The sequence below is a fragment of the Lampetra planeri genome, chromosome 42 (assembly GCF_965212315.1).
Source record: "Lampetra planeri chromosome 42, kcLamPlan1.2.h2, whole genome shotgun sequence".
NCBI classification, from domain to species: domain Eukaryota; kingdom Metazoa; phylum Chordata; class Hyperoartia; order Petromyzontiformes; family Petromyzontidae; genus Lampetra; species Lampetra planeri.
This window is the reverse complement of record NC_136148.1, coordinates 2,873,992-2,897,597: the sequence shown is the minus strand read 5'-3', so window position 1 is coordinate 2,897,597 and position 23,606 is coordinate 2,873,992. Positions and strand designations below refer to the sequence as shown.

General features: G+C 50.9%; 2 protein-coding genes across 2 annotated transcripts in view; one reads left to right on the top strand and one right to left on the bottom strand.

Moving 5' to 3' along the window:
• LOC144732229 (uncharacterized) overlaps nucleotides 1-6,509 on the top strand; it is a 41,201-nt gene extending 34,692 nt beyond the window's left edge. The window contains exons 32-34 of the mRNA XM_078613628.1: nucleotides 909-970; nucleotides 3,050-3,152; nucleotides 4,730-6,509. Of these exons, the coding sequence (XP_078469754.1) occupies nucleotides 909-970; nucleotides 3,050-3,152; nucleotides 4,730-4,906 (342 nt within the window). The 3' untranslated portion in view covers nucleotides 4,907-6,509. The remainder of the gene's footprint in view (nucleotides 1-908; nucleotides 971-3,049; nucleotides 3,153-4,729) is intronic.
• The window catches only part of RBIS (ribosomal biogenesis factor), a 575,724-nt gene that overhangs the window by 78,302 nt on the left and 473,816 nt on the right, over nucleotides 1-23,606 (bottom strand). The gene's annotated exons all lie outside the window — the stretch shown is intronic.

The window sequence follows — 23,606 nt, the reverse complement described above, 5'->3', positions numbered from 1 at the left end:
TATATTTACGTAGTTTATGTATATTTAAGGTAGTTTTTTGGTGGTGGCACCAACCGCGCCTTATTCCACGATCTTTCCGTTGAAATATATTTTCTTCCCTTGCTCAAAACGTTACCGTGCCACAACCGTAGCCTTGCATGTTTACCCACAATCCACCACCACGGCCCGTCTCACCGCGGCCCGGTTCCCAAGGCAAAAAACGCGTCCCCCTCTGGCGCCCGTCCGCTCGCCAGACAATAAATCACATCGGTGGGTTTGCAAAACGTAACGATTCACGACGTTGACACATCGCGGGCCGTTTGAACAACGCGCTGGCGGGTGACCGGGAAATTAATTGAGTTTGATTAAATTGGGAGAAATAGCAACCCGAGTTGCGAAAGAACAGTCGATGGGTTTGTTGACCGCAGAGGTACAACAACAACGACAACAAAAAGTTTCTTTGTGTCCTTTAATCGCTGCACGAGTGCTGTGCAATTGATTGCAATTGGCCCCGGGTTCTTATTGACCTTCATTATTAGGGAACACTTTGTTCTTAGCGAGCCATATCCAGACTGGCCGATGCTTTCATATTTGCTGCGTTTGTGAGTGCGGCACTTTGTTTTTTTTTGTATGCGAGATTGCCCATGAAGAGGCTCTCTATAAATAAATGTTTTTTTTTATTGATCGATCGATTGCCAATGATGCCGCCCGGCTGAAAGATTTGTCGATACCGGCTGCCCCTCCACCGCCGGGGAGAGCGGCGAGCCCGACGCAATCCGTGCGTTTCAAATCGCTGGAACGCTTCACCCTCAGATCCTGATAAACGGCCGATTTCGCCAAAGCAAGAGGGCACGCAATGGCCAGGTGACTACTTCCGAGTCTGACGTGCGTGCGCGCGTGCGTCCGTCCGTGTGTGCGTGCGTCCGCAGGCCGAGGTGGAGCGGCAGGAGACCGTGGTGACGCAGCTTCGCTCGCGACTTCACAAACAAGAGTGGGTCCCTTCCGCAGCGCCCTGGTGCCGTCTCTCATCGAGCCCGGCCCATCAAAGCCAAATCTTATTAAGTGTGGCCGCAGGCCACGTTTGTCTATGCAACCCTTTGCCGATCCACTGCTGGATAAGGGCCTCCCCTACCGCCATGCGGGTCGTGGGGGTTGTTTGATCATTACGGCGCACCTTCGATTAGCAGGGTTGGCTATGTACGCTGCGAAAGAGTTCAACATACATACGTACGCCACGGGCACTGCAGGTTGGTGAAGGCGGAGAGCGTAGACGTACAGGACAGCGATAGATTTTTGCCACACTATCCGCTGCTGCCCGCAACATGGCCCAGCAGGTGACAGGCTGTTGCCTACTGTGCATGGAGGTCACCCATCCAAGCACTAACCGGACTCAAATCCTGCTTAGCTTCCAAGATCTCACGAGGTCACACATAGGCTGCCGCACATATAAGCAGAACTCCATTGTGTGTCTGCTTGTAAAGATATGTTTTAGTCCATCAGTCTATTTCGCTTTCCGAAACAGTATCATCACGCGGCATTTGTTTACGAGATCACACTCTGGATGGGGTTCAACCTCCCGTGTCTCGTCAGCAGAGTCAGGCTTGTTAAACAAAGGCTGCTGGATTACCAGATGTTATTGGCAAGAGCACTCCGTGCAAATTCCGGGGGTGCGTTCAATGCAAAAGAGACACGCAGATCGGCCAAATGCGAAAGCCGAAAGCACAGAGTCTGACGGGTCCAACGGCACGCCCAGTGTGCCACATGGGGACGCGCAAAAAAAAATCCGAAAGACATAAGGCCATCACATAGCAGCACAGCTCTGCAAGTCAGCCCTTGAAGGCACAAATTACCCTAAGTGTGCAAACTGAAGATTTGCCCTGAAACAATTGCCGCTCTAAAGTGCCCAGTCGTCTAGCAAATGAGCCTATTAGCTGTTGAACGCTGCGTTCTTTTTGACAGGCGTTGTAAAAATAATGATGATGAATTTGATGATACGCGGTGAGCATAAAATCTGAAATGCAATGAGTAGCCCGCTCGTTAAAATGCCCCCTTTTTACAGGCAAACAATATCGCGTCAAATCCTACCATTGGAAACTTCGTTTTACCGCTGCGACACGCGCGCGTTTGCAAACGCGCGTTGACGTGGCGTGCAAGCGCCGCGTCCGTCCCAAGCAGCTGGCGGGCGGCTGCCGTACGGCGGCGCAGGCTGGCGGTGCGGCGCGTCGTCACTCCAGTCGACAGACGTCGCAGCTGGCGGTGATTTCGGAGAGTCCGTTCCAGTGTGCCGCACGAGTCGAGGGGTGGATTTTGTCCCCTCGACTCATGATGCAAAGCAAAGGTAGCGGAGCTCCCTGGGTAGTGGGCGGGGCTACCTGGGTAGTGGGTGTGGCTACCTGGGTAGTGGGTGTGGCTACCTGAGTAGTGGGCGGGGCTACATGAGTAGTGGGTGGGGCTACCTTGGTAGTGGGCGGGGCTACCTGGGTAGTGGGTGTGGCTACATGAGTAGTGGGCGGGGTTACCTGAATAGTGGGAGGGGCTACATGAGTAGTGGGTGGGGCTACATGGGTAGTGGGTGTGGCTACCTGAGTAGTGGGCGGGGCTACCTGAATAGTGGGCGGAGCTACCCGAGTGGTGGGCAGAACTGCAGCAGTGGGCAGGGATACCTGAGCTGTGGGCGGAGCTACCTGAGCTGTGGGCGGAGCCTATGAGTATTGGGTGGAGTCACTGCCAGAGTTGGCACTCGCTGTGGCTTTGCAACAGCAGGTGCAGCTGACAGCTCACTCCGCCGTGTGCCGAGTTGAGCCTCATAAGTTTATTAAGCTTTGGTGTTGAGCCGTGCCGTGCCCTGGGCCAGCAATCCTATTGCGCTTTTGTATCGTTTGTTGTAACCCAAAAGAAACCAATTATAAATCGGGTTCGCGGTTGTTGCGAGTTGTTTATCTGAGCCCCGCCGCCACCTGTGGAACTACTAGACGTCTGTTAAAAAGAGCTTTATAGCTCATCGGATTCCTTCAGCATGAAAACAATATTCTGATTCTGAGCGGTGCGGTGCTACGGTGTGTCTGCTCAGGCACGAGCAGGAGCTGGAGTTGGCTGAGAAGGCAGCCGTAGCGACGGACATGCACGGGCGACTGAGGTCTCACATCCAGGTCACCCAGCAGCTCAACGAGCAGGTGCGTGTGGGGGCAGCTGAGAGGCACGTGACGTTTGTGTCCTAACCATGTTGATATCGACATTTTTAAAATAAATGCGCGGACCTTTGTCAACCCACTGCCTGGTAAAGGTCTCGCACCACACCGTGACAGTCATCAGACTTGTTTTGACTATACTTCACCACGGTGGTCGAGTGTGTGTTGGCAAGAGGAGGGACACATAACCTCTCTTCATATATCGCTCCACCGATGTTAGCCCTGTCTTCGAATTTAACTCGGGTTCACCAGGCTCCCCGTGCGGTGCGCTATCCACTGCGCCACCCAGCCCTACGCCCGGTATTTACGTAATCATCATCAGCCATGGTCGATCCACTGCCGGATGGAAGCCACCCCCAGCCGTCGCCACCCCCTCCCCCCCCTCCGAGGGTCACGCGACATAACGGACCACATGGGGCGAGCCCATCGCTCCGTCTCCGCGTTGGATGCTTTAGGTCAGGGACACTTGATTCAGCTTGTTGAGTGCCTTTTGGGAGGTGAGTGGGAGAGATGGCTGGGCGTGAATTATGGGGGTGTTTCGGTGGATTGAGCCCACGATTCAGTGGGGTTCACAAGCGTCGCGAGTTGATGGTCTCGGCAGCCCGATCACCGATGACTGCTGGAGAAAAAAAAAACCTGTCTTATTTTCTCAATTCGTTCAGATCGTCCCGGTTATGGAATGAAAAGAAACCTGCGTTGAAATCGCACACTTACTAACACACACGCATATGTACGCTCGCAAAGACAGCCACAACAAAGGTCTCCCTTAGAGCTGTAGTTTAATACAATGTTGAGATGAGGGCTGTTAGCGAGCACTTAATAAAGGAGGGGTGGGTGGGTGACCAACACCACGCCTGGCTGCCCTTGTCTCTCCAGTGCTAATGTTTACACACAGCAGCACCAGGTACTCATTCAAGGCTCCGTTCAACCGTGGGGAAGCCCAGGACCAGTTCATATGTTTACCACTGACATTGGTTGTGAGCGGTAATCGAACTCGACTTGCCGGGTACAAAGCACAGTGCGCTAACCACTGCGTCACCGCTCCCCAAACACGTACGAACATACTCGCGTAGACTCACAAAGACAGCAAAGACGCACATCCCCCTATCGCCTTCAGATGTGTTGGCTGCGAGTTGGTTTTGAACTCGGGTTATTGGGTTCGTAGCGCTATACATTTGGCACACACTCACATAAATATTGATGGCAAAAAAAATCAAATTGTGGCCAATGAAAACAGATACATCATTCCGTTGCTTTGATGAATTTTCACAATCAGGGTTGGACATTTGATTCAAGAATGCATTTATTGTTGTGCGATTTTACCTTCTCATTTGTATTTTCTCACACACGACACTCGCACGCACTCGCACACACATGAACACTCGCACAAAATCACACACCCTCGTACATATGTACGCACGCACGAATACGCGAACACCCACGCAATCGTACTCGCGCACACACACACACACTCTCTCACGCATATGCACTCGCGCTCGCACGATCTCACACACTTACACGTAACCACCTCCATGCAAACACACGCACGCTCCCACGTACAGCTGAGCACAATGAGCAAGGAGAACCTGGAACTGCGTCAGAGCCTGCGGAGGCAGGAGATGACGAGGGGAGACCTGGGTCTGGCCCATGCTCCACTGCCCTACAGTCGAACCACGATGCCCCTGCGGGGATCCCCCAGAAACCCCTACGCCGCCGAGACCATGCAGGCGAGTCTCTGAGCGCCCGCCGGGCCGAGGTGTAGATGGGCACGGTCATCGTCGTCGTCGTCGTCGTCATCAGCCATGATCTATCCACTGCTGGATGGAGGCCTCTCTGGGGCCGTCGCCATCTGTCGCGGCCTCGCGATGATCGGGCGGAGTCCGGCTCCGGCTCGTGCACGCACGCGGTCGATTCCCATCGCTTCCTTCATCGCTTCCTTCATCGCTTCCTTCATCACTGCGGTGGACTCCCTCTCGTTAGGATTGCCACGTGTCCTTGGTGTCCCAGGATCATCCTCTTCATGAGGTGGCCATCCTGGGAGATCTGTAAAGTCTTCCCACGACATTAAAAGCCCTGGTTACAGCAGCACTTAAGTAAACCCGTTAACATTAAGTTATCCCCTTCCCTGCCAGTGTTGTGAGATATTCTTATTATTCCCGTGGTAACGTTTGCTTTTGTACTTCAAAAGATTGCAACCCTACCTCTTGGTCAGGTTCCCCCCCCCCCCCCCTCCCCTTTAGCTGCCACTCTAGAATCGCTCTCGACCGCCGGTCATCATTCCCCTCCGGCGGACACGTCCTGGTCACACTCGCTTAACGCTTAAGTGCGATGCGATGTCTCTAACCTGGCTTATCTTCTCTCATCCACGATGTGCTCCTCTTTCTGTCCCGGTCCATTTGCAGGTAGAGCTCGGCTCTCCCATTATTTCAGAATCGTCAGAATCTGTATTTTCAGACTGCGGGAGATGGAGGAATCCGATGATCTTATGAAGCTTTTGTTCACAGATGTCCAGTATGAGCACGGGGTCAGTTAGATACAATAGCAAATCGATTCCTCTACCAATTATTTGACCAAGCGGACACTACGAGATGGTTGGGGGGGAAAAAAAGTCTCGCCTCTTGTTCCCACATGTGCCGCTGGACGGGAGGTGATGGATCGGGGTTTAGTGGTGAAGGCGATGTCGGCATTATCAGCCTTGGGGGGCGGGGGGGGGGGGACGTCTGGGTGACCGCCAATTTTAAAGCGGGGGAGGGGGCCCCCCAAAGTAATTGACCATTCTAATTTTAATCCATTCATGGACTCAATTGGCTCATCATCCCATCTCTAATTCCAAGCTTTCACAAGCTCCCGAGGTCATTGTTCCATAATGAGGGCGGTGGTGGTGTCTGGGCATTTGAGCCGCAGGCTTTGGGGGGCCTTGTCCCTTTATTGTTGGAAATTGCAGAACCTGACACCAATAAAGTTTCCACCCTCCCCCACTCCACCGCCGTGTGTCTCTGACAACTATATGTAGTGTGTATATTTTAACCAAGAGGCAGAGATGCATTCATTATTGACCATTAGGTTATTATAAAACGTGTGATTTGTGTGCTTATAAATGACCATAAATGTGTTTTACGTTGGTGTACGGGCACAATTTCTGTGTGTAATGATCGTAAATTCTTCTGGTATCCCAGTGGAAAGAAGGCGCCACGTAAAAACAAGACTTGATTTATCGCAGAAGTGTCTGTATCTAACGTGCATTCGTTTATCCGTGGTGGGTGTCTTTGTTTAATGCTTTACCGCAAGCCGTGAAATTCTGTAAATACAGCACGTGATTTTAAAATATACTTTGTCTACAAACTATTTTTCTGATTTTTTTTTTAAAGTCATCACTCACGCGTTTTGAGTTGCACCTATCGCCCTCGCTCGGCTTGAAATGAGCGCACAGCGCCAGGTATATAACAGGTACACCGAAATCATCTATATCATCTTTTTGCCTATGATTACCAAGTCGAAGTAAATTAATCATCTGTCCGATCTCGGAATATCTCGAGCACGGTTGAGCCTGCTTACTAATTGGAACAGGAAGACTGCCTGGGAATAATTGGGTTTTGTTGCGATGGCCTGGAAGGTTGCAATGGAATAGTCAATCTATTTGTTACGGAGTTTTGAGCGTTACTGCCTCAAATGCACGGGTTTTATTCTGGACACTCCAGTTTCCTCCCACACGAAGCCAAAACGCTCCTTCATGGATTTCACCAAACATCCAAACGTGGAAGGACGCTCCTGACAAAAGTCAAAGAGACTCGGGATTTAGTTGAAAAAGAAATGGCAAATATTCTACATGTGCAGCCCTTTATCAATGTGCTGATGGATGACGACCTCCGCATATCATGGGATATTTTCTTGCCAGTATCAAAGAATGAAAAATCTGAATAGATTTGACCCTTTGTGGCAATGAAACAGGTGGTGTTAAGATGTTCAAACACCAAATAGAAACCTTTTGCAAGGAATCAAGTCTGCATGTTCACCACAATGTATGCATTGTCTTTGCAACTGATTGGCCCACACCAGAGACAGCTTTCTTTATGGCCTAGAGCACCTTGACACCTCGTGCTTTAATGCCAGAAAGGGTAAAACCGATTCTTAGTTGTCCTTCTTTGATACTGGCAAAAAAGGTCCCATTATATACCTGCTCACCCCGAGCTAGACATGCTCTGATACGTGCATTGGTATTGTGCCGTTGACCTTTTGGCGTTCTCTGGCTTCCACATGCTGTGTGGTCCATTGGGGGTTATCAGACCACACTTCACCGCGCTGGCCACTGAGGTTTGGCAAAAGTTGAAGGGGCGAGAACTCGCACGTAATAAAGGGCATTATTTTGATTTAAAGCTTTCGTGACTGCAGGGATTCATATTCTTGGTTCTTTCGGTAAAGTCACGTAGAAGGGAAACAATAAAATAATAAAAATAATACATAATAAAATATAAAAAATAAAATTCTCACGACGTTTCGACTGCAACACAAGCAATCACCATCAGGTGTGAAAAACACACCTGATGACGATTGCTTGTGTTGCAGTCGAAACGTCGTGAGAATTGTATTGTTTTATATTTTTATTATTTTATAGTTTCCCTTCTACGTGACTTTCCCGAAAGAACCAAGCATGTAAGGGCATTATTGTTCTGACTATATTTTTGGTGTGCAGGTGGTCCCATTTCACTCGACTGTGGAATTGACATATTTTATAGGGAGTATTAAGCGCCTTGTGTGAATCTCTCAGCACCAGCTCTCGCTCTCAGCAGGAGCCGCCTGCTTGATCTAAAGAGGTAACTGTTTAGCGATTCTCTGCCCTGATGCTTTCATTTGGTAAAGGTCATCCCTGAATGGAAATATAATGCAATGCTCGCTTCTCGTAATAATAATAGGATACGTGGCATCTTAAATCTTTATAATAAGGTTATGGGGTAAGTGGTAAAAAGGGTGGCCGTATTTATATTCATTCGCCGACTTTCCTCATTAGCCCGGTTTGACTTCAGAGATGGTGTCATCAGGCCGCCACGGTGGCGAGGAGATCTTAACTACCTCGCCTGGTATGCAGGAGGTCGTGGGCTCGATCCTGACCCTGACGCCTGCTGTATATTTGGAGTTTGCGGTGTCATCATCATCGCAGTGGCTAGGAGATGTTAACTACCTCGCCTGGTATACAGGAGGTCGTGGGTTTGATCCAAACCCTGACGCCTGTCTGTATTTTGAGTTTGCACGTCTCCCCGTGGTCGTGTGGATTTTCTTCGGGCTCTCCCGGTTTTTCCCTCCAAGTTTAGAAACATTCGTTTAAGAGTATTTGGCTGCTGTACATTTCTACATGATAAGCCACTTCGTTGAGCTATCATTTGTGGCCAAGTCGCTTCTGAAAAAGAGCTACGTAGCTCAGTGGGCCTTACCTGGTAAAATAAAATAAAAATTTTATAGAGCTCTGTTGACTGGTGTGTAAATGAATACCGGTCCGCTCCAAGATTTGTTCACCCCGAGAAATTTTCAGAAAATATTTGTCGCCAACAGTGACGTCTGTAACCTCGTGGTCAGGGTCAATGATTAGGACTAAGTTAAGATCAGCATTCATAATATAAGAAGACTCCCACATGTGATAAGAGTATATGTTATTGCATTAGCCCATTGGTATTCCAAACCAATATTGTTATCCAGCAGCATGTTTAAGCAAAAACTGTTGACGGGTTTCAACCTTCTGGGTTAAACAAATGCCGTTGGGTTTCCAGGTTATTGGCAAATGCCACACCATGACGGGAATCAAAAAATAAAATTTTACTGAACCTGGACTAAGCAACTATTTCCCAATAACTGCGGAAAGTGGTCGTAACACTCAGGTTTGAGTTGAACTTAACATGGGTTAGAGACTTTCTATTTTCTAAAAGAAAAATGAGAGTTATACAAAACAAAGAAACAGGTACAAATGTTCAGAAGGGGAATCAACATACACACGCACCTCCGATTAGCACGGTTGGCTATGTACGGTGCGAAAGAAGTTCAACATACATACAGATATCGACGAATGTTGGCTTTTGGTGGGGGGAGGTGGGGGGAAGAATAATCATGCCTGGGGATCAATTTGGTCGTAGTTTGTAGTCTCTGACGCCGGCACGGCGAAGCACCGTGGTGAGGCCAGAACCATGGGGAGGCCGGCACCATGCTAGGGCCACTTCACCATCCCAGGTGCCGGTTAGTAAAATATACACCGGGAGTGGTGGTGTGTTGATAACCACCGACCCACGCCATGACTCGCGTATAAAGGTGCCCGATTTAAATGCCAATGTAATCCGATAATTTGGTTGTGGTGGTTGGTGATGACGATGGTGATGGTGGCAGTTGGTGGACAAGCCTGTGGAGGTGATGATGGTCGTGGTATTGCGTTGTGGGGAGCGGTGGTGTAGCGGTTAGCGCGCTGCGCTACGAACCCGGCGACCCGGGTTCGATTCCCGCTCACAGTCAACACCAGTGACAATTATCTGAACCGGTCCTGGACTTACCCTAGGTCGACTCGGCCTTAAATGAGTGCCGAGTACGTTGTCTAAAAACATTTCCACTCGGGAGACAAAGGCGGCCGGGCGTGGTGTTGGCCACCCACCCCCTCGTGTGCCGTGCCGGCCTTCATAGACGCTCGCTAACAGCACTTGTCCCAACAGTCTGTTAAGGCTACACGGGGGATCTCTGTTCTTTGTTCATTATTGGTGGAGGTCGTGGTGATGGCGGCGATGGTGGCAGAGGTGGTCACGCCCCAGAGGTCACCGAAATATCGCCCTTGGGTTCGAACGCACAAAAAAAAACCTCGAGCCTCTGTAAAGTCGTACTCTAGTAATAACGCCGCAATTCGTCATCGTTTGTTACCCACCACGTGACTCAATCACGTGTGAGCGCTTTATGATGCAAATCGGGTAACGTCTGTTTAACACGTGGTAGGCTTTCATAACCAATATTACTCATAATAAAGGTATTTGGGTTAGATCGCGTAAATATGAATGTGTCGTAACCCTCCACCACCCGACACAGCCAATTAGTAAGGGATTTGTCAAATCGCCCGATGATGCTGGATATAATTACCGGCGAAACGTCGTGCTACTCAAATTGTAAATGTTGTGGATTTGCTCTCCCAACACACCGGTGGGCTGAAGTTAGTATCTAACTTACTAATCGGCTGTGTCGGGTGGTGGAGGGTTACGACACATTCATACTCATGAATGGGTAACGTCTTTTCACCGCTCTCAACCCAACCGGCGCGCGGCAGAGGTCGCAAACGGGTTTTGATTCCTTACCCGTACCCGGCCGCACCAGGGTCGCAAATGGGTACCCGTACCCAGCCGGGTACGGGTACTCGTTCCCTACCCGTACCCTACCCGAAATGAGTGACAAACGGTTACTCACCAGTGACTCACGGCCTACCCGTACCCGGCCGTTCCAGGGTCGCAAACATAGCCGGGTATCGGGTAGGGTACGGGTATCGGGTACCCGGTTGCGACCTCTGGCGCGCGGTGCTTCCCCGCGGCTTTGCATCCTGGCGGCGTCCCTCGTTTGCCCACCCCTACGGTGCCGCCGCTGCTGCTGCTGGTGTGGTGGTGCTGGTGGTACGTTCGGGGTTAAGCGAAGTCCAGGCGAGTAGGCGGCCGCGCCGCGCCTGGGCAGCACCACCGTCATAATTGATGGCGCTGCTCTGGCTCCCTGATCTCCGGGCTCCCAATCGGGCTCCCCCATCCTCCGGGGTAACGGAGCCAACAAAAATAGGGTCAGTCACCTCCACCCCCCGGGTCGCTGCCTTCACCGCTCCCCAGCGCTCTGTGCTTCTACCCCCCCCCCCCCCCACTAAGCCACCTCACACGACCACCTCTCTTCACCTCCCCCTGCCTTTGTCAACAGCTGTTTATCGGTTTCCTTGCCCCTCTGTGAACTCCACTACCTCCCCCTCTTTCATCGCCTCCTATCAGACGTTCACACGTCTGTTGGCCCGTATTCCTTACTTCAACCAATTTCCGCATCCGTCTTGTTTCCTCCGCTCTCCCCTTATCCTCTCTCGCTTTCCCCTTTCCCTCCCTCCCTCCCCCTCCTCCCGCTACTCATTCCTCCCTCGATCGTTCACATCGTCTCCCTCCCCCGACTGCCCCACCGCCATCCCCGTATCTCCACTCCACGTTTACCCCTTTGTCAAGATCCTCCCCCAGTGTTTTGCCAAACTGTCGTCGATGCCCCCATGATCGTCCCGTCCCCGCCGCCGTGGGTAGCTGTCCCGAGGACATCCGTGAGTCTCCGGCCGTGACGGTGACGCTCCCAAAATTGGTCGGGAGTGTAAAGCGATGCGGAGCGCCTCTCAAGACGATGCTTTTTGCACGTAGCTCTCCCCTCTTCCACCATCGCGAGATCGTTGTCTGTCTTGAGAGGTGGATATTTAGAAGACTTCCCGGGCAGGGGGTGGGGGAGGGGTGGTGGAAGTGTGGGGGGGGGGGGTGGGGGTCGTCCCCAAAGTTAATTTCAAGCTTTCAAACAGGGCCCTTGACAATAAAAATACGTTATAATGAATTTTCCGTGGTAAATATCAGCAACAACATTTTTTTTATGGGAAATCAACTCGATCTCTCCCCCCTTGTATCTGCCACTGTTATTCGTTCAATATCCAATATCTCCCGGTGCGTTTTGTAACTTCGAGGTGACAACCCGAATCCTTCCAGCACCTCCACCCCCCCCCCCACTGCCCCCCACTCCCCTACCACAAAACCCGACCACCCACCCCCCACCCCGTCACACAGCTTCCCATCGAAAGAGTAATTCCGCCGTCGTCTGCTCCGGGCTGTCAAAGTTAAGCTGTGCGCAGCGCCTGCTCGGGCCGGAGCGAACGGGATCACGTTCGCAGCGGCGCGGAACGCAGCGCCGGCAACACAGAGAGCGGCCGTCTCCACCGGGGGGGGGGGGGGGGGGGAGGCGTCACGTTGGCCAGGAGGCTCCAGGGGTCAGGCGACGCCGCCGAGTTCCTGGGATCGAATCCGAGCTGCAGCCGTGGCCTGGCATTTAACCGGCGTCATCGCACATGTCGCGAGTTGCCGGTCTCGGCACGGTCACCAACGGCTGCGCGCGAGGAGGAAAAAACAAACCTCATGACAGTAAATTTGCTTCTGCACTTAATTTGGATACATTCCGCCTTTAAGAATTCAAACAACTTTCGGTGTGTCATGAGACATTAACATTGTGCCCCTTGTATGGGTAAAACACCTTCCGAAGAGATTTTATTGCTCGCTTTGTGACATCTTCCATGGCCATTCTCTGACACAGGGTGCTGCACGTGGCCGCTGCGTGCATCCGCGGTTGCGTTTTAATTGCACGAAATCACAACGTCGGTACCACGATGATCATTGGTTTTGGAGGCACGTGACGATTACTGGGACGTGTTGGAGGTTCGAGTAACCCTCCCCCCCCAATTGTTAGGGTCACCACCGTGTTGCGAGGTCGTGCGTCACGTGCCCCGTTTGCTTTATAATCGTTTAGGAAAATGCGCGCCGGTGTTTGTTCGGGATCACTCGAACGGGCCGGCTGTCTACTCTTTGTCGCCCTCGACATTGTTTTTGATTTGTAGCGTGTTTGCATCTTAACCCCCTCTTGAATATTACCCCTTTTGGGAAGGTAACCGGTAACCGTAGTGGTCCCGGAGGCTACCACTGTCGCGTCAAGTGACCGAGCCGTAACTGCTGAGGCCCGTGGTTCGAATCCATGCAGCCCCCCCCATGGTGAAAGCGGCTTCTCAATTTCATCTTAGGCTTTCACGACCTATGTTATGCTTCATAATCAGTAGCTTATTTTGGATTAGATCGCGTCCGTATGTTGTCAAAACAATTAAAACTATGACCCTCCGCCACCTGACGGAGCCAATGAAAACAATGCGTCACGTGAAAGCTTTGCTTCGCCCACACCCGATGACCCTCGTGGTTGTAAATGTCCAGCGAAACGTTGTACAAAATTGTCGAAACGTACCTTTGCTTTTCAATGTAACCGGTTTGTAAAAAAAAAAAATCAGGTGGCACAATCGCCCAACTTGATTTGACTGGCTCTGTCGGGTGGTGGAGGGTTATCGTAAAACAAATACAGAAAGAAGCTCACGGCACGCGCAGTAAAACGTCACAGACATCGCGTGCCGAACAGCCACGCGGTACGACCCTATCAATAAACATTGGGGAGCTGCGAAACGAAGCAGCCGTATAGCTCATCGGACATGCCAAACATCGCCGAAAGGAGTTAATTTCTATATAATTGAGGCAAAACCGTGGTTATCTTGGGAATTTAACACCACCGCGGAGCTCTGAATAAGTCTTAGTACGGTCCGCTCGCATGTTAAAGTGGTCGCGCCATGCGCCTCTGGGATTAATATTGGATGTTTACCAAACCTACGGTTCGCTGCCCTTAAAATACATATCGGGTTTCGAGGGTGTTCAAATACGACCGCAACATTCTGTACAGAAACAGCGGGCATGTGTATTGTTTATATGATAGAAAAAAAAATAGGCAGTCATATGCAGATGGGAAATGGAAGCTATTGGTTCTGGATCTAAACTGGGGCAGGGAACTGGAGGGGAGTAGAGTGAGATGAGAGGGGAGAGGCAGGAGAGTGCGTGGAGGAGAGTCGAGTGAGATGAGAGGGGAGAGGTAGGAGAGTGTGTGGAGGGGAGTAGAGTGAGATGAGAGGGGAGAGGTAGGAGAGTGTGTGGAGGGGAGTAGAGTGAGATGAGAGGGGAGAGGTAGGAGAGTGTGTGGAGGAGAGTCGAGTGAGATGAGAGGGGAGAGGTAGGAGAGTGTGTGGAGGGGAGTAGAGTGAGATAAGAGGGGAGAGGTAGGAGAGTGCGTGGAGGGGAGTAGAGTGAGATGAGAGGGGAGAGGTAGGAGAGTGTGTGGAGGGGAGTAGAGTGAGATGAGAGGGGAGAGGTAGGAGAGTGTGTGGAGGAGAGTCGAGTGAGATGAGAGGGGAGAGGTAGGAGAGTGTGTGGAGGGGAGTAGAGTGAGATGAGAGGGGAGAGGTAGGAGAGTGTGTGGAGGAGAGTCGAGTGAGATGAGAGGGGAGAGATGGAGAGTGTGTGGAGGGGAGTAGAGTGAGATAAGAGGGGAGAGGTAGGAGAGTGCGTGGAGGGGAGTAGAGTGAGATGAGAGGGGAGAGGTAGGAGAGTGTGTGGAGGGGAGTAGAGTGAGATGAGAGGGGAGAGGTAAGAGAGTGTGTGGAGGAGAGTCGAGTGAGATGAGAGGGGAGAGATGGAGAGTGTGTGGAGGGGAGTAGAGTGAGATAAGAGGGGAGAGGTAGGAGAGTGCGTGGAGGGGAGTAGAGTGAGATGAGAGGGGAGAGGTAGGAGAGTGTGTGGAGGGGAGTAGAGTGAGATGAGAGGGGAGAGGTAGGAGAGTGTGTGGAGGAGAGTCGAGTGAGATGAGAGGGGAGAGGTAGGAGAGTGTGTGGAGGGGAGTAGAGTGAGATGAGAGGGGAGAGGTAGGAGAGTGCGTGGAGGAGAGTCGAGTGAGATGAGAGGGGAGAGGTAGGAGAGTGCGTGGAGGGGAGTCGAGTGAGATGAGAGGGGAGAGGTAGGAGAGTGCGTGGAGGGGAGTCGAGTGAGATGAGAGGGGAGAGGCAGGAGAGTGCGTGGAGGGGACACGAGTGAGATGAGAGGGGAGAGGTAGGAGAGTGCGTGGAGGGGAGTCGAGTGAGATGAGAGGGGAGAGGCAGGAGAGTGCGTGGAGGAGAGTCGAGTGAGATGAGAGGGGAGAGGTAGGAGAGTGCGTGGAGGGGAGTCGAGTGAGATGAGAGGGGAGAGGTAGGAGAGTGCGTGGAGGAGAGTCGAGTGAGATGAGAGGGGAGAGGTAGGAGAGTGCGTGGAGGGGAGTAGAGCGAGATGAGAGGGGAGAGGCAGGAGAGTGCGTGGAGGGGAGTCGAGTGAGATGAGAGGGGAGAGGTAGGAGAGTGCGTGGAGGGGAGTCGAGTGAGATGAGAGGGGAGAGGCAGGAGAGTGCGTGGAGGAGAGTCGAGTGAGATGAGAGGGGAGAGGCAGGAGAGTGCGTGGAGGGGAGCAGAGTGAGATGAGAGGGGAGAGGCAGGCCGGTGCAAGACCGTGGATGATTTTGAAGACGGTGAGTAGTAGCCCGATCTTGAAATTGGAAAATATGGATCTAAGGAGTCACCCCCTTCGTGATCAATGAATCAATTCGCTTCTGAGTCTCTGCGGTGCGCGTAGAGTCTCCACGGATGTGTGAGAATGTAAAATATGCATTTACATACATGCAATGAATATATAATCCACATTGGTATAATCTGTATCGATGTATATGAGGCACAAATGATCTATTCTCACATGCACGCGTGTGACAGATACAGTGCCATATATCATGAGCCTAAGGGTCAAGTAAGCATACGAATTACAACATAACACGTGGGTTCAAGGACAAACATCAAGTTGGACACATCATATTGACCGCAAATGTGTGTGTTGTATGTTGAACTTCGTTCGCACCGTACGTAGCGAACCGTGCTGATCGGGTGTGCGGGGGGGGCAGATAGCAGTGGGATTGGGCAGGGCACGTCACTGGATGAGATTGCCCGTGGTGGAGAGTAGTGAAGGAGTGCAAGCCAAAGGAGGGAAGACGCCTGCCCCCCAACGTGGCGCGATTAAATCAGTGTACGCTGACGGATCGCTGCACCGCAAGACCCTAAGAGATGGCGACGGCTTGGGGAAGCCTCTATCCAGCAGTGGAATGATCATGGCTAACGATGTGAATGTTGGTGAACACCACGATCCAGCAACAGAATCAACGAACGGTTACATCGCTCTTAGAAAGAGAGAGAGGTTTAAAAAAGTGAGCGTGGTATGAGAAGAAATCCTCGGAAGCCCCTCCCCCCAAAACCCACCAATTCCAATGTAGCTTCCTCGGCTTTCTACCCGGCTCTGAAGGTGACTCCCTCACTCGGTGGAGCGGCGTTCTCGTCGAGGGGAGAGCCTACACGCTGCAGATCGAGCGAGGCGGGGAAGGGGGGGAGCGCAGTAATGGAGCCATGATTGCGCTACCACTGAAAGCTGTCGCGTTGGTTTCAGAAGTGAAATGCGCTTTGAGTGCCCGCCCGCTCACCCGCCCGTTCGCTCGCTCGGGCAGCGAATCCGAGGGTCCCGGGTACCCTGACGAACACCGCACGACACTTGGGCTGACTGCAGAGCCGCGCCAAACGGCTCCGACGTGGCCAGGCGACTGACACACAGGCGGGCAAACAAATCCGGCAAATGCGTGTACGCGTTGAACAATGAACGCGAACAACTGAAATGGGCAGCCCCATCGTGAATCTACTGCTGGGGGTTTGTTTATGCCAGGGCTGAATTTCGCGTGCAATATTTTCCAAAGGCAAACTCGGTAACAATAAACAAATTCTGGCTGTGTAGTCCAGTGGTTCTTCTTCTTAACCTGGGGTGCGAGATGCCCTTTCTGGGGTGTGCGAGACGTGGCCACATTTTGTTAGAAGGTAAATCGTCGGAACACAAATTAACCGCGGGCACGTAAGTATAGCTTACTTTGTTTCATCAAACCCTGTGTATTTATTCACATTGGAATTATGTTTTACAATTGAGAACAAAAGGGGTGCAAGGCTGCAGTCAAGGTTAAGAACCACTGGTGTAGTCAATTGCTGACTAGGATGCTATTCTAGATTTGAAGCTTTCGTGACTGCAAGGATGCATACTCTTAGTTCTTTCGGTAAAGTCACGTAGGTAAAAAATGAAATAAAAATTAATAAAAATTAAACAATAAAATCAAGACGTTTCGGAGGCAACACAAGTCTCCGTCATCAGGTGGGACCGTCACAGCCAGATTTGCTGTATCAAGTGAGGCAGGGATTGATGCAGCAAATCTGGCTGTGACGGTCCCACCTGATGACGGAGACTTGTGTTGCCTCGGAAACGTCGTGATTTGTATTATTTTATTTTTTATTAATTTTAATTTCATTTTTTTACCTACGTGACTTTACCGAAAAAACTAAGAGTATAGGATGATATGAACTCGCTACACTTTAGAACCCAGTCTAATGACAGGTTGCAGAAGCACACAGATTCGAACTCAACAGCATCTCAGTGGTCACCGTCTCTACTCTCTGATCCCTGAGCCACCAGGTGGCCACTTTTGAATTTTATTTTTTTTGTTTATTTTAAACATTATCTGCCCGCGAATAAACACAGCACTCGAATGATTAAACAACTCTTAAATAAACCACTCGTGTGCTATGGACGAGGACCATTGCCTGAAACGTCACCTAGTTTTGTTTTAAGGCGACAACTATTCATCTTCTTGGTTCTTTCGGTAAAGTCACGTAGAAGGGAAATAATAAAAATAAAACAGACCTGGTCTTCACCTGATGACGGCTGCTTGCGTTGTGGCCGAAACGTCGTGATAATTATTTTATTATGTTTTATTTTTATTATTTTATTACTTCCCTTCTACGTGACTTTATCGAAAGAACCAAGAAGATGAATCCCTGCAGTCACGAAAGCTTTACAGCGACAACTATTATTGACGAACGAGTCGAGGTTTGTGTGTTAATTGTGCTGGAGTAATATGCGACGGCCTTTACCTAGGCCACAGAACCCACCGGTGGCCAACACGAGCGGTCTGGATGGAGGTGCTACGGCTAAGGAAGCGTTTCCCCGTTTCAGCCGAAATAATGAAAACAAAAGTGGTCGGGCAGATCCATTGACGTCGGTGTAAATTGCTCCCAACAGCTCGCCCGACAGAGTAAAGAGAGGGATATTATTATTATTTTTACTCGCCGAACTTCATAATTACGTCTGCCACCCACAGCGCTAAGCAGAAAGTTGCTGCGACGGCTCGGAGACACCTCGTGGTGCCCACACACCGAATGCAACAACAACAACAACAAAAAATTGAACTGCAGCGTCCATTCGGCGTCACATCTCCGATGAAAACGGCGACTGAAAGCACCGCTGCCGGCTGTCTACACTGGCCTCGCAATACCCGTGCATCTTCTTATTCATATTCCATGGTTCTTTAGGTAAAGTCACGTATATAGAAGAAAAAATTATGACAATAAAAAAATACAAGTACAAAATTTAAATAAAGTGAATAACAAAATAATTAAAATATAATTAAAAAATATATATATTGTCCTGGCAGGGTCCATACTAAAATAAAACAAATAAAAACTATAGTATTTAACCGGTAAGGCCACGCATGGTAACTCGTCAAAGTTTCTTGTAACAAATGTGGGAATTCATAGCGGAAGCCTAATATTCAAGTCGCATTTTTCCTAAATGTGGAGGGCAAAAAACAGAAAAATCCACGGGATAACGGGGGAGAGAACATACAAACTCCAAATATACAGGCACAGTCAGGGTTCGGATCGAACCCATGGCCTCCTGCGTAATAGGCAATGGATATAGTAAAAGGATATCCATACATGTCCTTTGACACTTCTATGAGCACGTGACCTACGAGCAACTCACCCTACAAGCGCCCAATCTCATCAGCTCTTGGGAAGCTCATGCAAAGTGAACGCCGAACTGTGGTCGAGTGCCATGCACACAGTAGGTGCTTGTAGGCTGCTGCTGCTGCTGGGCTAGATGGTTCGCAAAATAATCCGTTGTAATGTACTTCTACGCTCCCAGGTCTATGCTCTGCACCTTTCGCCAACCCGCACTGACCAGAGCAGCGTGGTGAAGTAACCCCCCACGACCCGCACGGCTTTGGGAGGGGGGGGGGTCTTTTTCATCCAGCAGTGGGTCGATTAAACGAACTGGGCATATCGTGCCTAGCGCGTGCGTGTGTGCGTGCGTGTGTGCGTGTGTGCGTGCGTGCGTGCGTGTGTGCATGTGTGCATGTGTGCGTGCGTGTGTGCATGTGTGCGTGCGTGTGTGCGTGTGTGCATGTGTGCGTGCGTGTGTGCATGTGTGCGTGTGTGCGTGCGTGTGTGCGTGTGTGCGTGCGTGCGTGAGTGCGTGTGTGCGTGCGTGTGTGCGTGCGTGCGTGTGTGCGTGCGTGTGTGCGTGCGTGCGTGCGTGTGTGCGCGGGCATTAATTGGTCATTGGCGATGAAACCATGAAGTCACTGCACGTAAGAACGTCGATTAAATCACAGGCAGCTGCAGCCTGGATATGAACCCAGGTTTTTGTTGTTGTTGTTTTGTTTTAGCGTTGGCGACTCGCCGCTCTGAGCCTCCCGGCCACCCCTATGAACGAGGACGAAGCGTGATTTCGGTGTGCGCTCGTACGTGTTCCATGTGCCCTTCCAAAACTGTCCATTCCAAAATAAAAACATCGTCAAAGATAGTATGGTTTGTTCGTGGATCTTGCTAATGAATGTAATTAGCGGGCTTGGACTCGTCAAAGGTTAACCAGGAGTGTATACCTCCACTGGGCATACATTCACGCAGCCTGCATCGTTTCTAAGTCTCAGCCGTTCATAAAATATGAAATTCCTCGTACAGCTAATTAACTATTTATAAACATTAATGAGCATTGTTGTTCTGTGCGATGTGTTGAGATGTTTTAATAGGCGATGGGTTTAGATAGTACGATGATAATGGAATGAACATATCCACCGTGTGTGTGTGTGTACAATCGTGTAGTTGTCCTTGCACTCACCACAGCGCCACCCCAACTAAAAATATACCGCATCATATAAACAAATGACGTGCACGCGCACACACACACACACGCTCGCGCACCAGCCATTACCGCTCACCTGAATCTATCTCGACCCACACTCGTTAGGCTGACAAGCCAAGGTCAAAATTTCCGCATTTCCATAATCGCACGGGTGAAGATGCATGACAAACGGCCCTCGCCCTTGTTGCAGTGGCTCAACCTGCCGGGCGAGATAGGCCGGGCCGCTCTTCTCGTGGTGGCCTCGCTTAACACATACACAGTCACACACAAAGATAAAGATCCCCCGTATAGGCTTAACAGACTGTAGGGGCAAGTGCTGTTAGCGAGCACCTATGAAGGCCAGCACGGCACACGAGGGGATGGGTGGCCAACACCATGCCCGGCTGCCTTTGTCTCCCCAGTGGCGATGTTTCCACATCGCACCAGGTACTCATTTGAGGCTGAGTCGACCTAGGGGAGGCCCGGGACCGGTTCAGATAATCGCCACTGATGTTGAGCGGGAATCGAACCCGGGTCGCCAGTTTCATAGCGCAGCACGCTTAACCGCTACACTACCGCTCCCCACACAGCCACACACACACACAGCCACACACACACAGCCACACACACACACAGCCACACATACACAGCCACACACACACAGCCACACACACACACAGCCACACACACACACAGCCACACACACACATAGCCACACACACACAGCCACACACACACACAACAACAACCGCCATTCGCCACTAAGTGGCGGTGACGTCACCACGACGCTTGTGCCAGGCCATGTGCACCTTGAGGCCACGTGAAGTGTCGAACGCCCGCTGGCAGGAGGTCACGGGGCAGACCCAGGTGCCACGGGTCGACTGACCGAGATGACCGAGATGACTGACTGATGCACCACCTGTGCCCCCTACTGTGCCAACTTGCTGTGCTTTAGCCACCCGGCGCTCTGCTCGTTGTTGTGAGCGTCGCTCCTCCGCCCTCCGTTGTTGTTGGAGGGCGACTGCCTCCAACTGCCCAGTAGCGTCCTTCACGAGCCTCCTCCACTGAGGCCGATCTTGACACCACTGGTACCAGTCATCGGCAAGTCCACTCAGCTCCACGTCCTCCTGTACCACATCACTCCATCTCTTCTCTAGCCCGTGCCGCGCCCGTTTAGCCCCCTCGATCCGGCCGAACAAAAGCTGCTTAGGCATGCGGTGGCTGGGCATGCGGGCTACATGACCCAGCCAACACACACACACACAGTCACACACACACAGCCACACACACACAGCCACACACACACAGCCACACACACACACACAGCCACACACACACACAGCCACACACACACACAGCCACACACACACATAGCCACACACACACAGCCACACACACACACAGCCACACACACAGACACACAGCCACACACACAGCCACACACACAGCCACACACACACATACAGACACACACACACACAGCCACACACACATATCCACCAACGCCGCGCCACCCGCTTTGTTGATGTCCGTCCCTCTCTTAGCGGGCACGGTGTCATCAACGTGGCGTGTACCCCCCCTCCCCCTTGCGTTATGGGCACGATATATTTTAAAATATATTATATTTTTTTCGCGCGCGCGAGCGATAAGCACAATGTTCGCGAATTCACAAACACGGCGGCGACGATAAACGCTTGGCGAGCTGGCGTCCGAAACGGGCGACAGATATTCGTCCTAAATTTGTAGTATATGAGACAAGAGTCACATAAAAAAAAACAGATGATTTCGAGAGGGTGATTGTTTCTGGACAAAGGGAAAAACAAAAACTACGGAGAACTCTCTGTGGCACCGGCTCCGATTGTACCGCGTGAAAGGCAAACGCCAGACGCCGTGTCGAATAACTCCAATCCAAGATAACTTTTGAACGATATTGGGAAACAGTTGCACAGTTTGCTCTCAGTAGACGGCGTTTCACTTTTCATTTTCATCAGTTTGTTCGTTACGATGGACCAAGGGCAACGGGACATCGAACTCTAAAGCTCTAAACAAATGTGTGCCGGTGGGAACAAGCGTCAATTAATCGAGGGTACAACCAAGCCATCAGCAACGGCTCTTGTTTGTTGTTTACTAAGAACGGGCGTCTCGCATGCACATGCATTGCCGCTCTTGAAATATTGAGTTGTTATTTTGTTTTACCGAATAATAATAAAAAAAGAAAAGAAAATGAAGCATCGCCTTCCGGCATCGCCGCTCTTCCTCGCAAACGCCAAACGAACATCCTTGCCATGGTACGCGGGAGGTCAATGGGCAACAGACAGTGCTCGCTGTATGCTTGAAGTTCGCGTGACCTCTCACCGCGTGAGGTCCGTGCGGATTTGTTTTTATGCGGGGGGTAGGGGGCGGGTCCTCCACACTTAGAAACGTGCGTTTGGATAAGGGTCTCGGCAACCTGCGGATCTGGAGCCGCATGCGGTGGCTCTGTAAGGACTTGCTTCCCGACGTTATGTTTTGAAGGACCCGCACCGTCTCGTGTATTCGCCACGTGACATTGCGGCTCTTGAAATATTGAGGGTTTTTTTGTTTTTGTTTGACCGAATTCGAAACAAAAATGGCTCTTCTTGTTATTTTAGTGGCCGACCCCCTTTTGAAGGACCCGCACCGTCTCGTGTATTCGCCACATGACATTGCGGGTCTTGAAATATTGAGGGGTTTTTTTTGTTTTACCGAATTCGTAACAAAAATGGCTCTTCTTGTTATTTTAGTGGCCGAACTTCTGGGTTTAAACGATGTATTCCACCTGCGCGCGTTCCCTGATCCAGGCGCCTCTCTCTCTCTGTTTCTCGGCGTAATTCCACGCGTGCACTTTCGGGGAAGAAGAAACCCGCCTGTTTGTTCTATTCTCGTCTTGTTTATGCTGCTAATAAGTTCGGGGGCTAAATGCCATCGTCGAAGGCTGCCGGTCCACGAGAGGGCTTCAGGAGAGAGTTGGTGTAAGTTTTGCTACTCGTCCTCCTCCTGGGTTGCATCACCACAGTCGAGCTACCGTGCGTGGCTCGTGTTTAATTTGACATTCATGAAGGAGATGTGCGCATCGGCCCGGTGGTGTTCTCATGCGGTTACGCCGGTGGTTTTAGGGGAATGTGAAAGCGCAGGGGGTGTGCGATGTTTGGGTCTCGAAGATAAATATTTTATTTCCATGGCGGGCGCGGGAGGGTGTGCATTTGCGGTGAATATTATTATATATTATTTATGTTATGTTAATCATTATTAATATGATCAACATTAATTAAATATTTAATATTTCCCGGGGGAACAAAAACTATATTCGGTGAGAACCATTATTCAACGCAGGGCCCCCGAAATATCCACGGCTTCATCATGTTTTATGATGGTGGAAATGCAACGCTGTGGCACAGTAATAAGCCCTGTGGATAATTTGGGACTTAAATCCATAATGTCAATCCGTGCATTACTACCACTTACGTAGGTATCGGGTTGAGGTGCTCGCCACGAGAGGGAGCCCCTCTAGAGGGTATTTGGCCTACTCTTCCACGATGACCAGGCGTCTTGGAAGAGGCACCGGTTGTGTACCGAAATGTAAAAGTGTCGCCCGTATCAACTTTAAATGTAACTTCACAATTCGTTAGAACCTACATAAAAATAAACTAAAACCGAAATAATCAAAAGCCAGCGGAGTAACTTGGCACGGAGGTGCGTGTAAGGCAGTCGACTTCTTCTTCTGTGTCGTGTCTCCTGTCCACGGTCGTCGTTTTCCCAATATTCTGCACAGGCC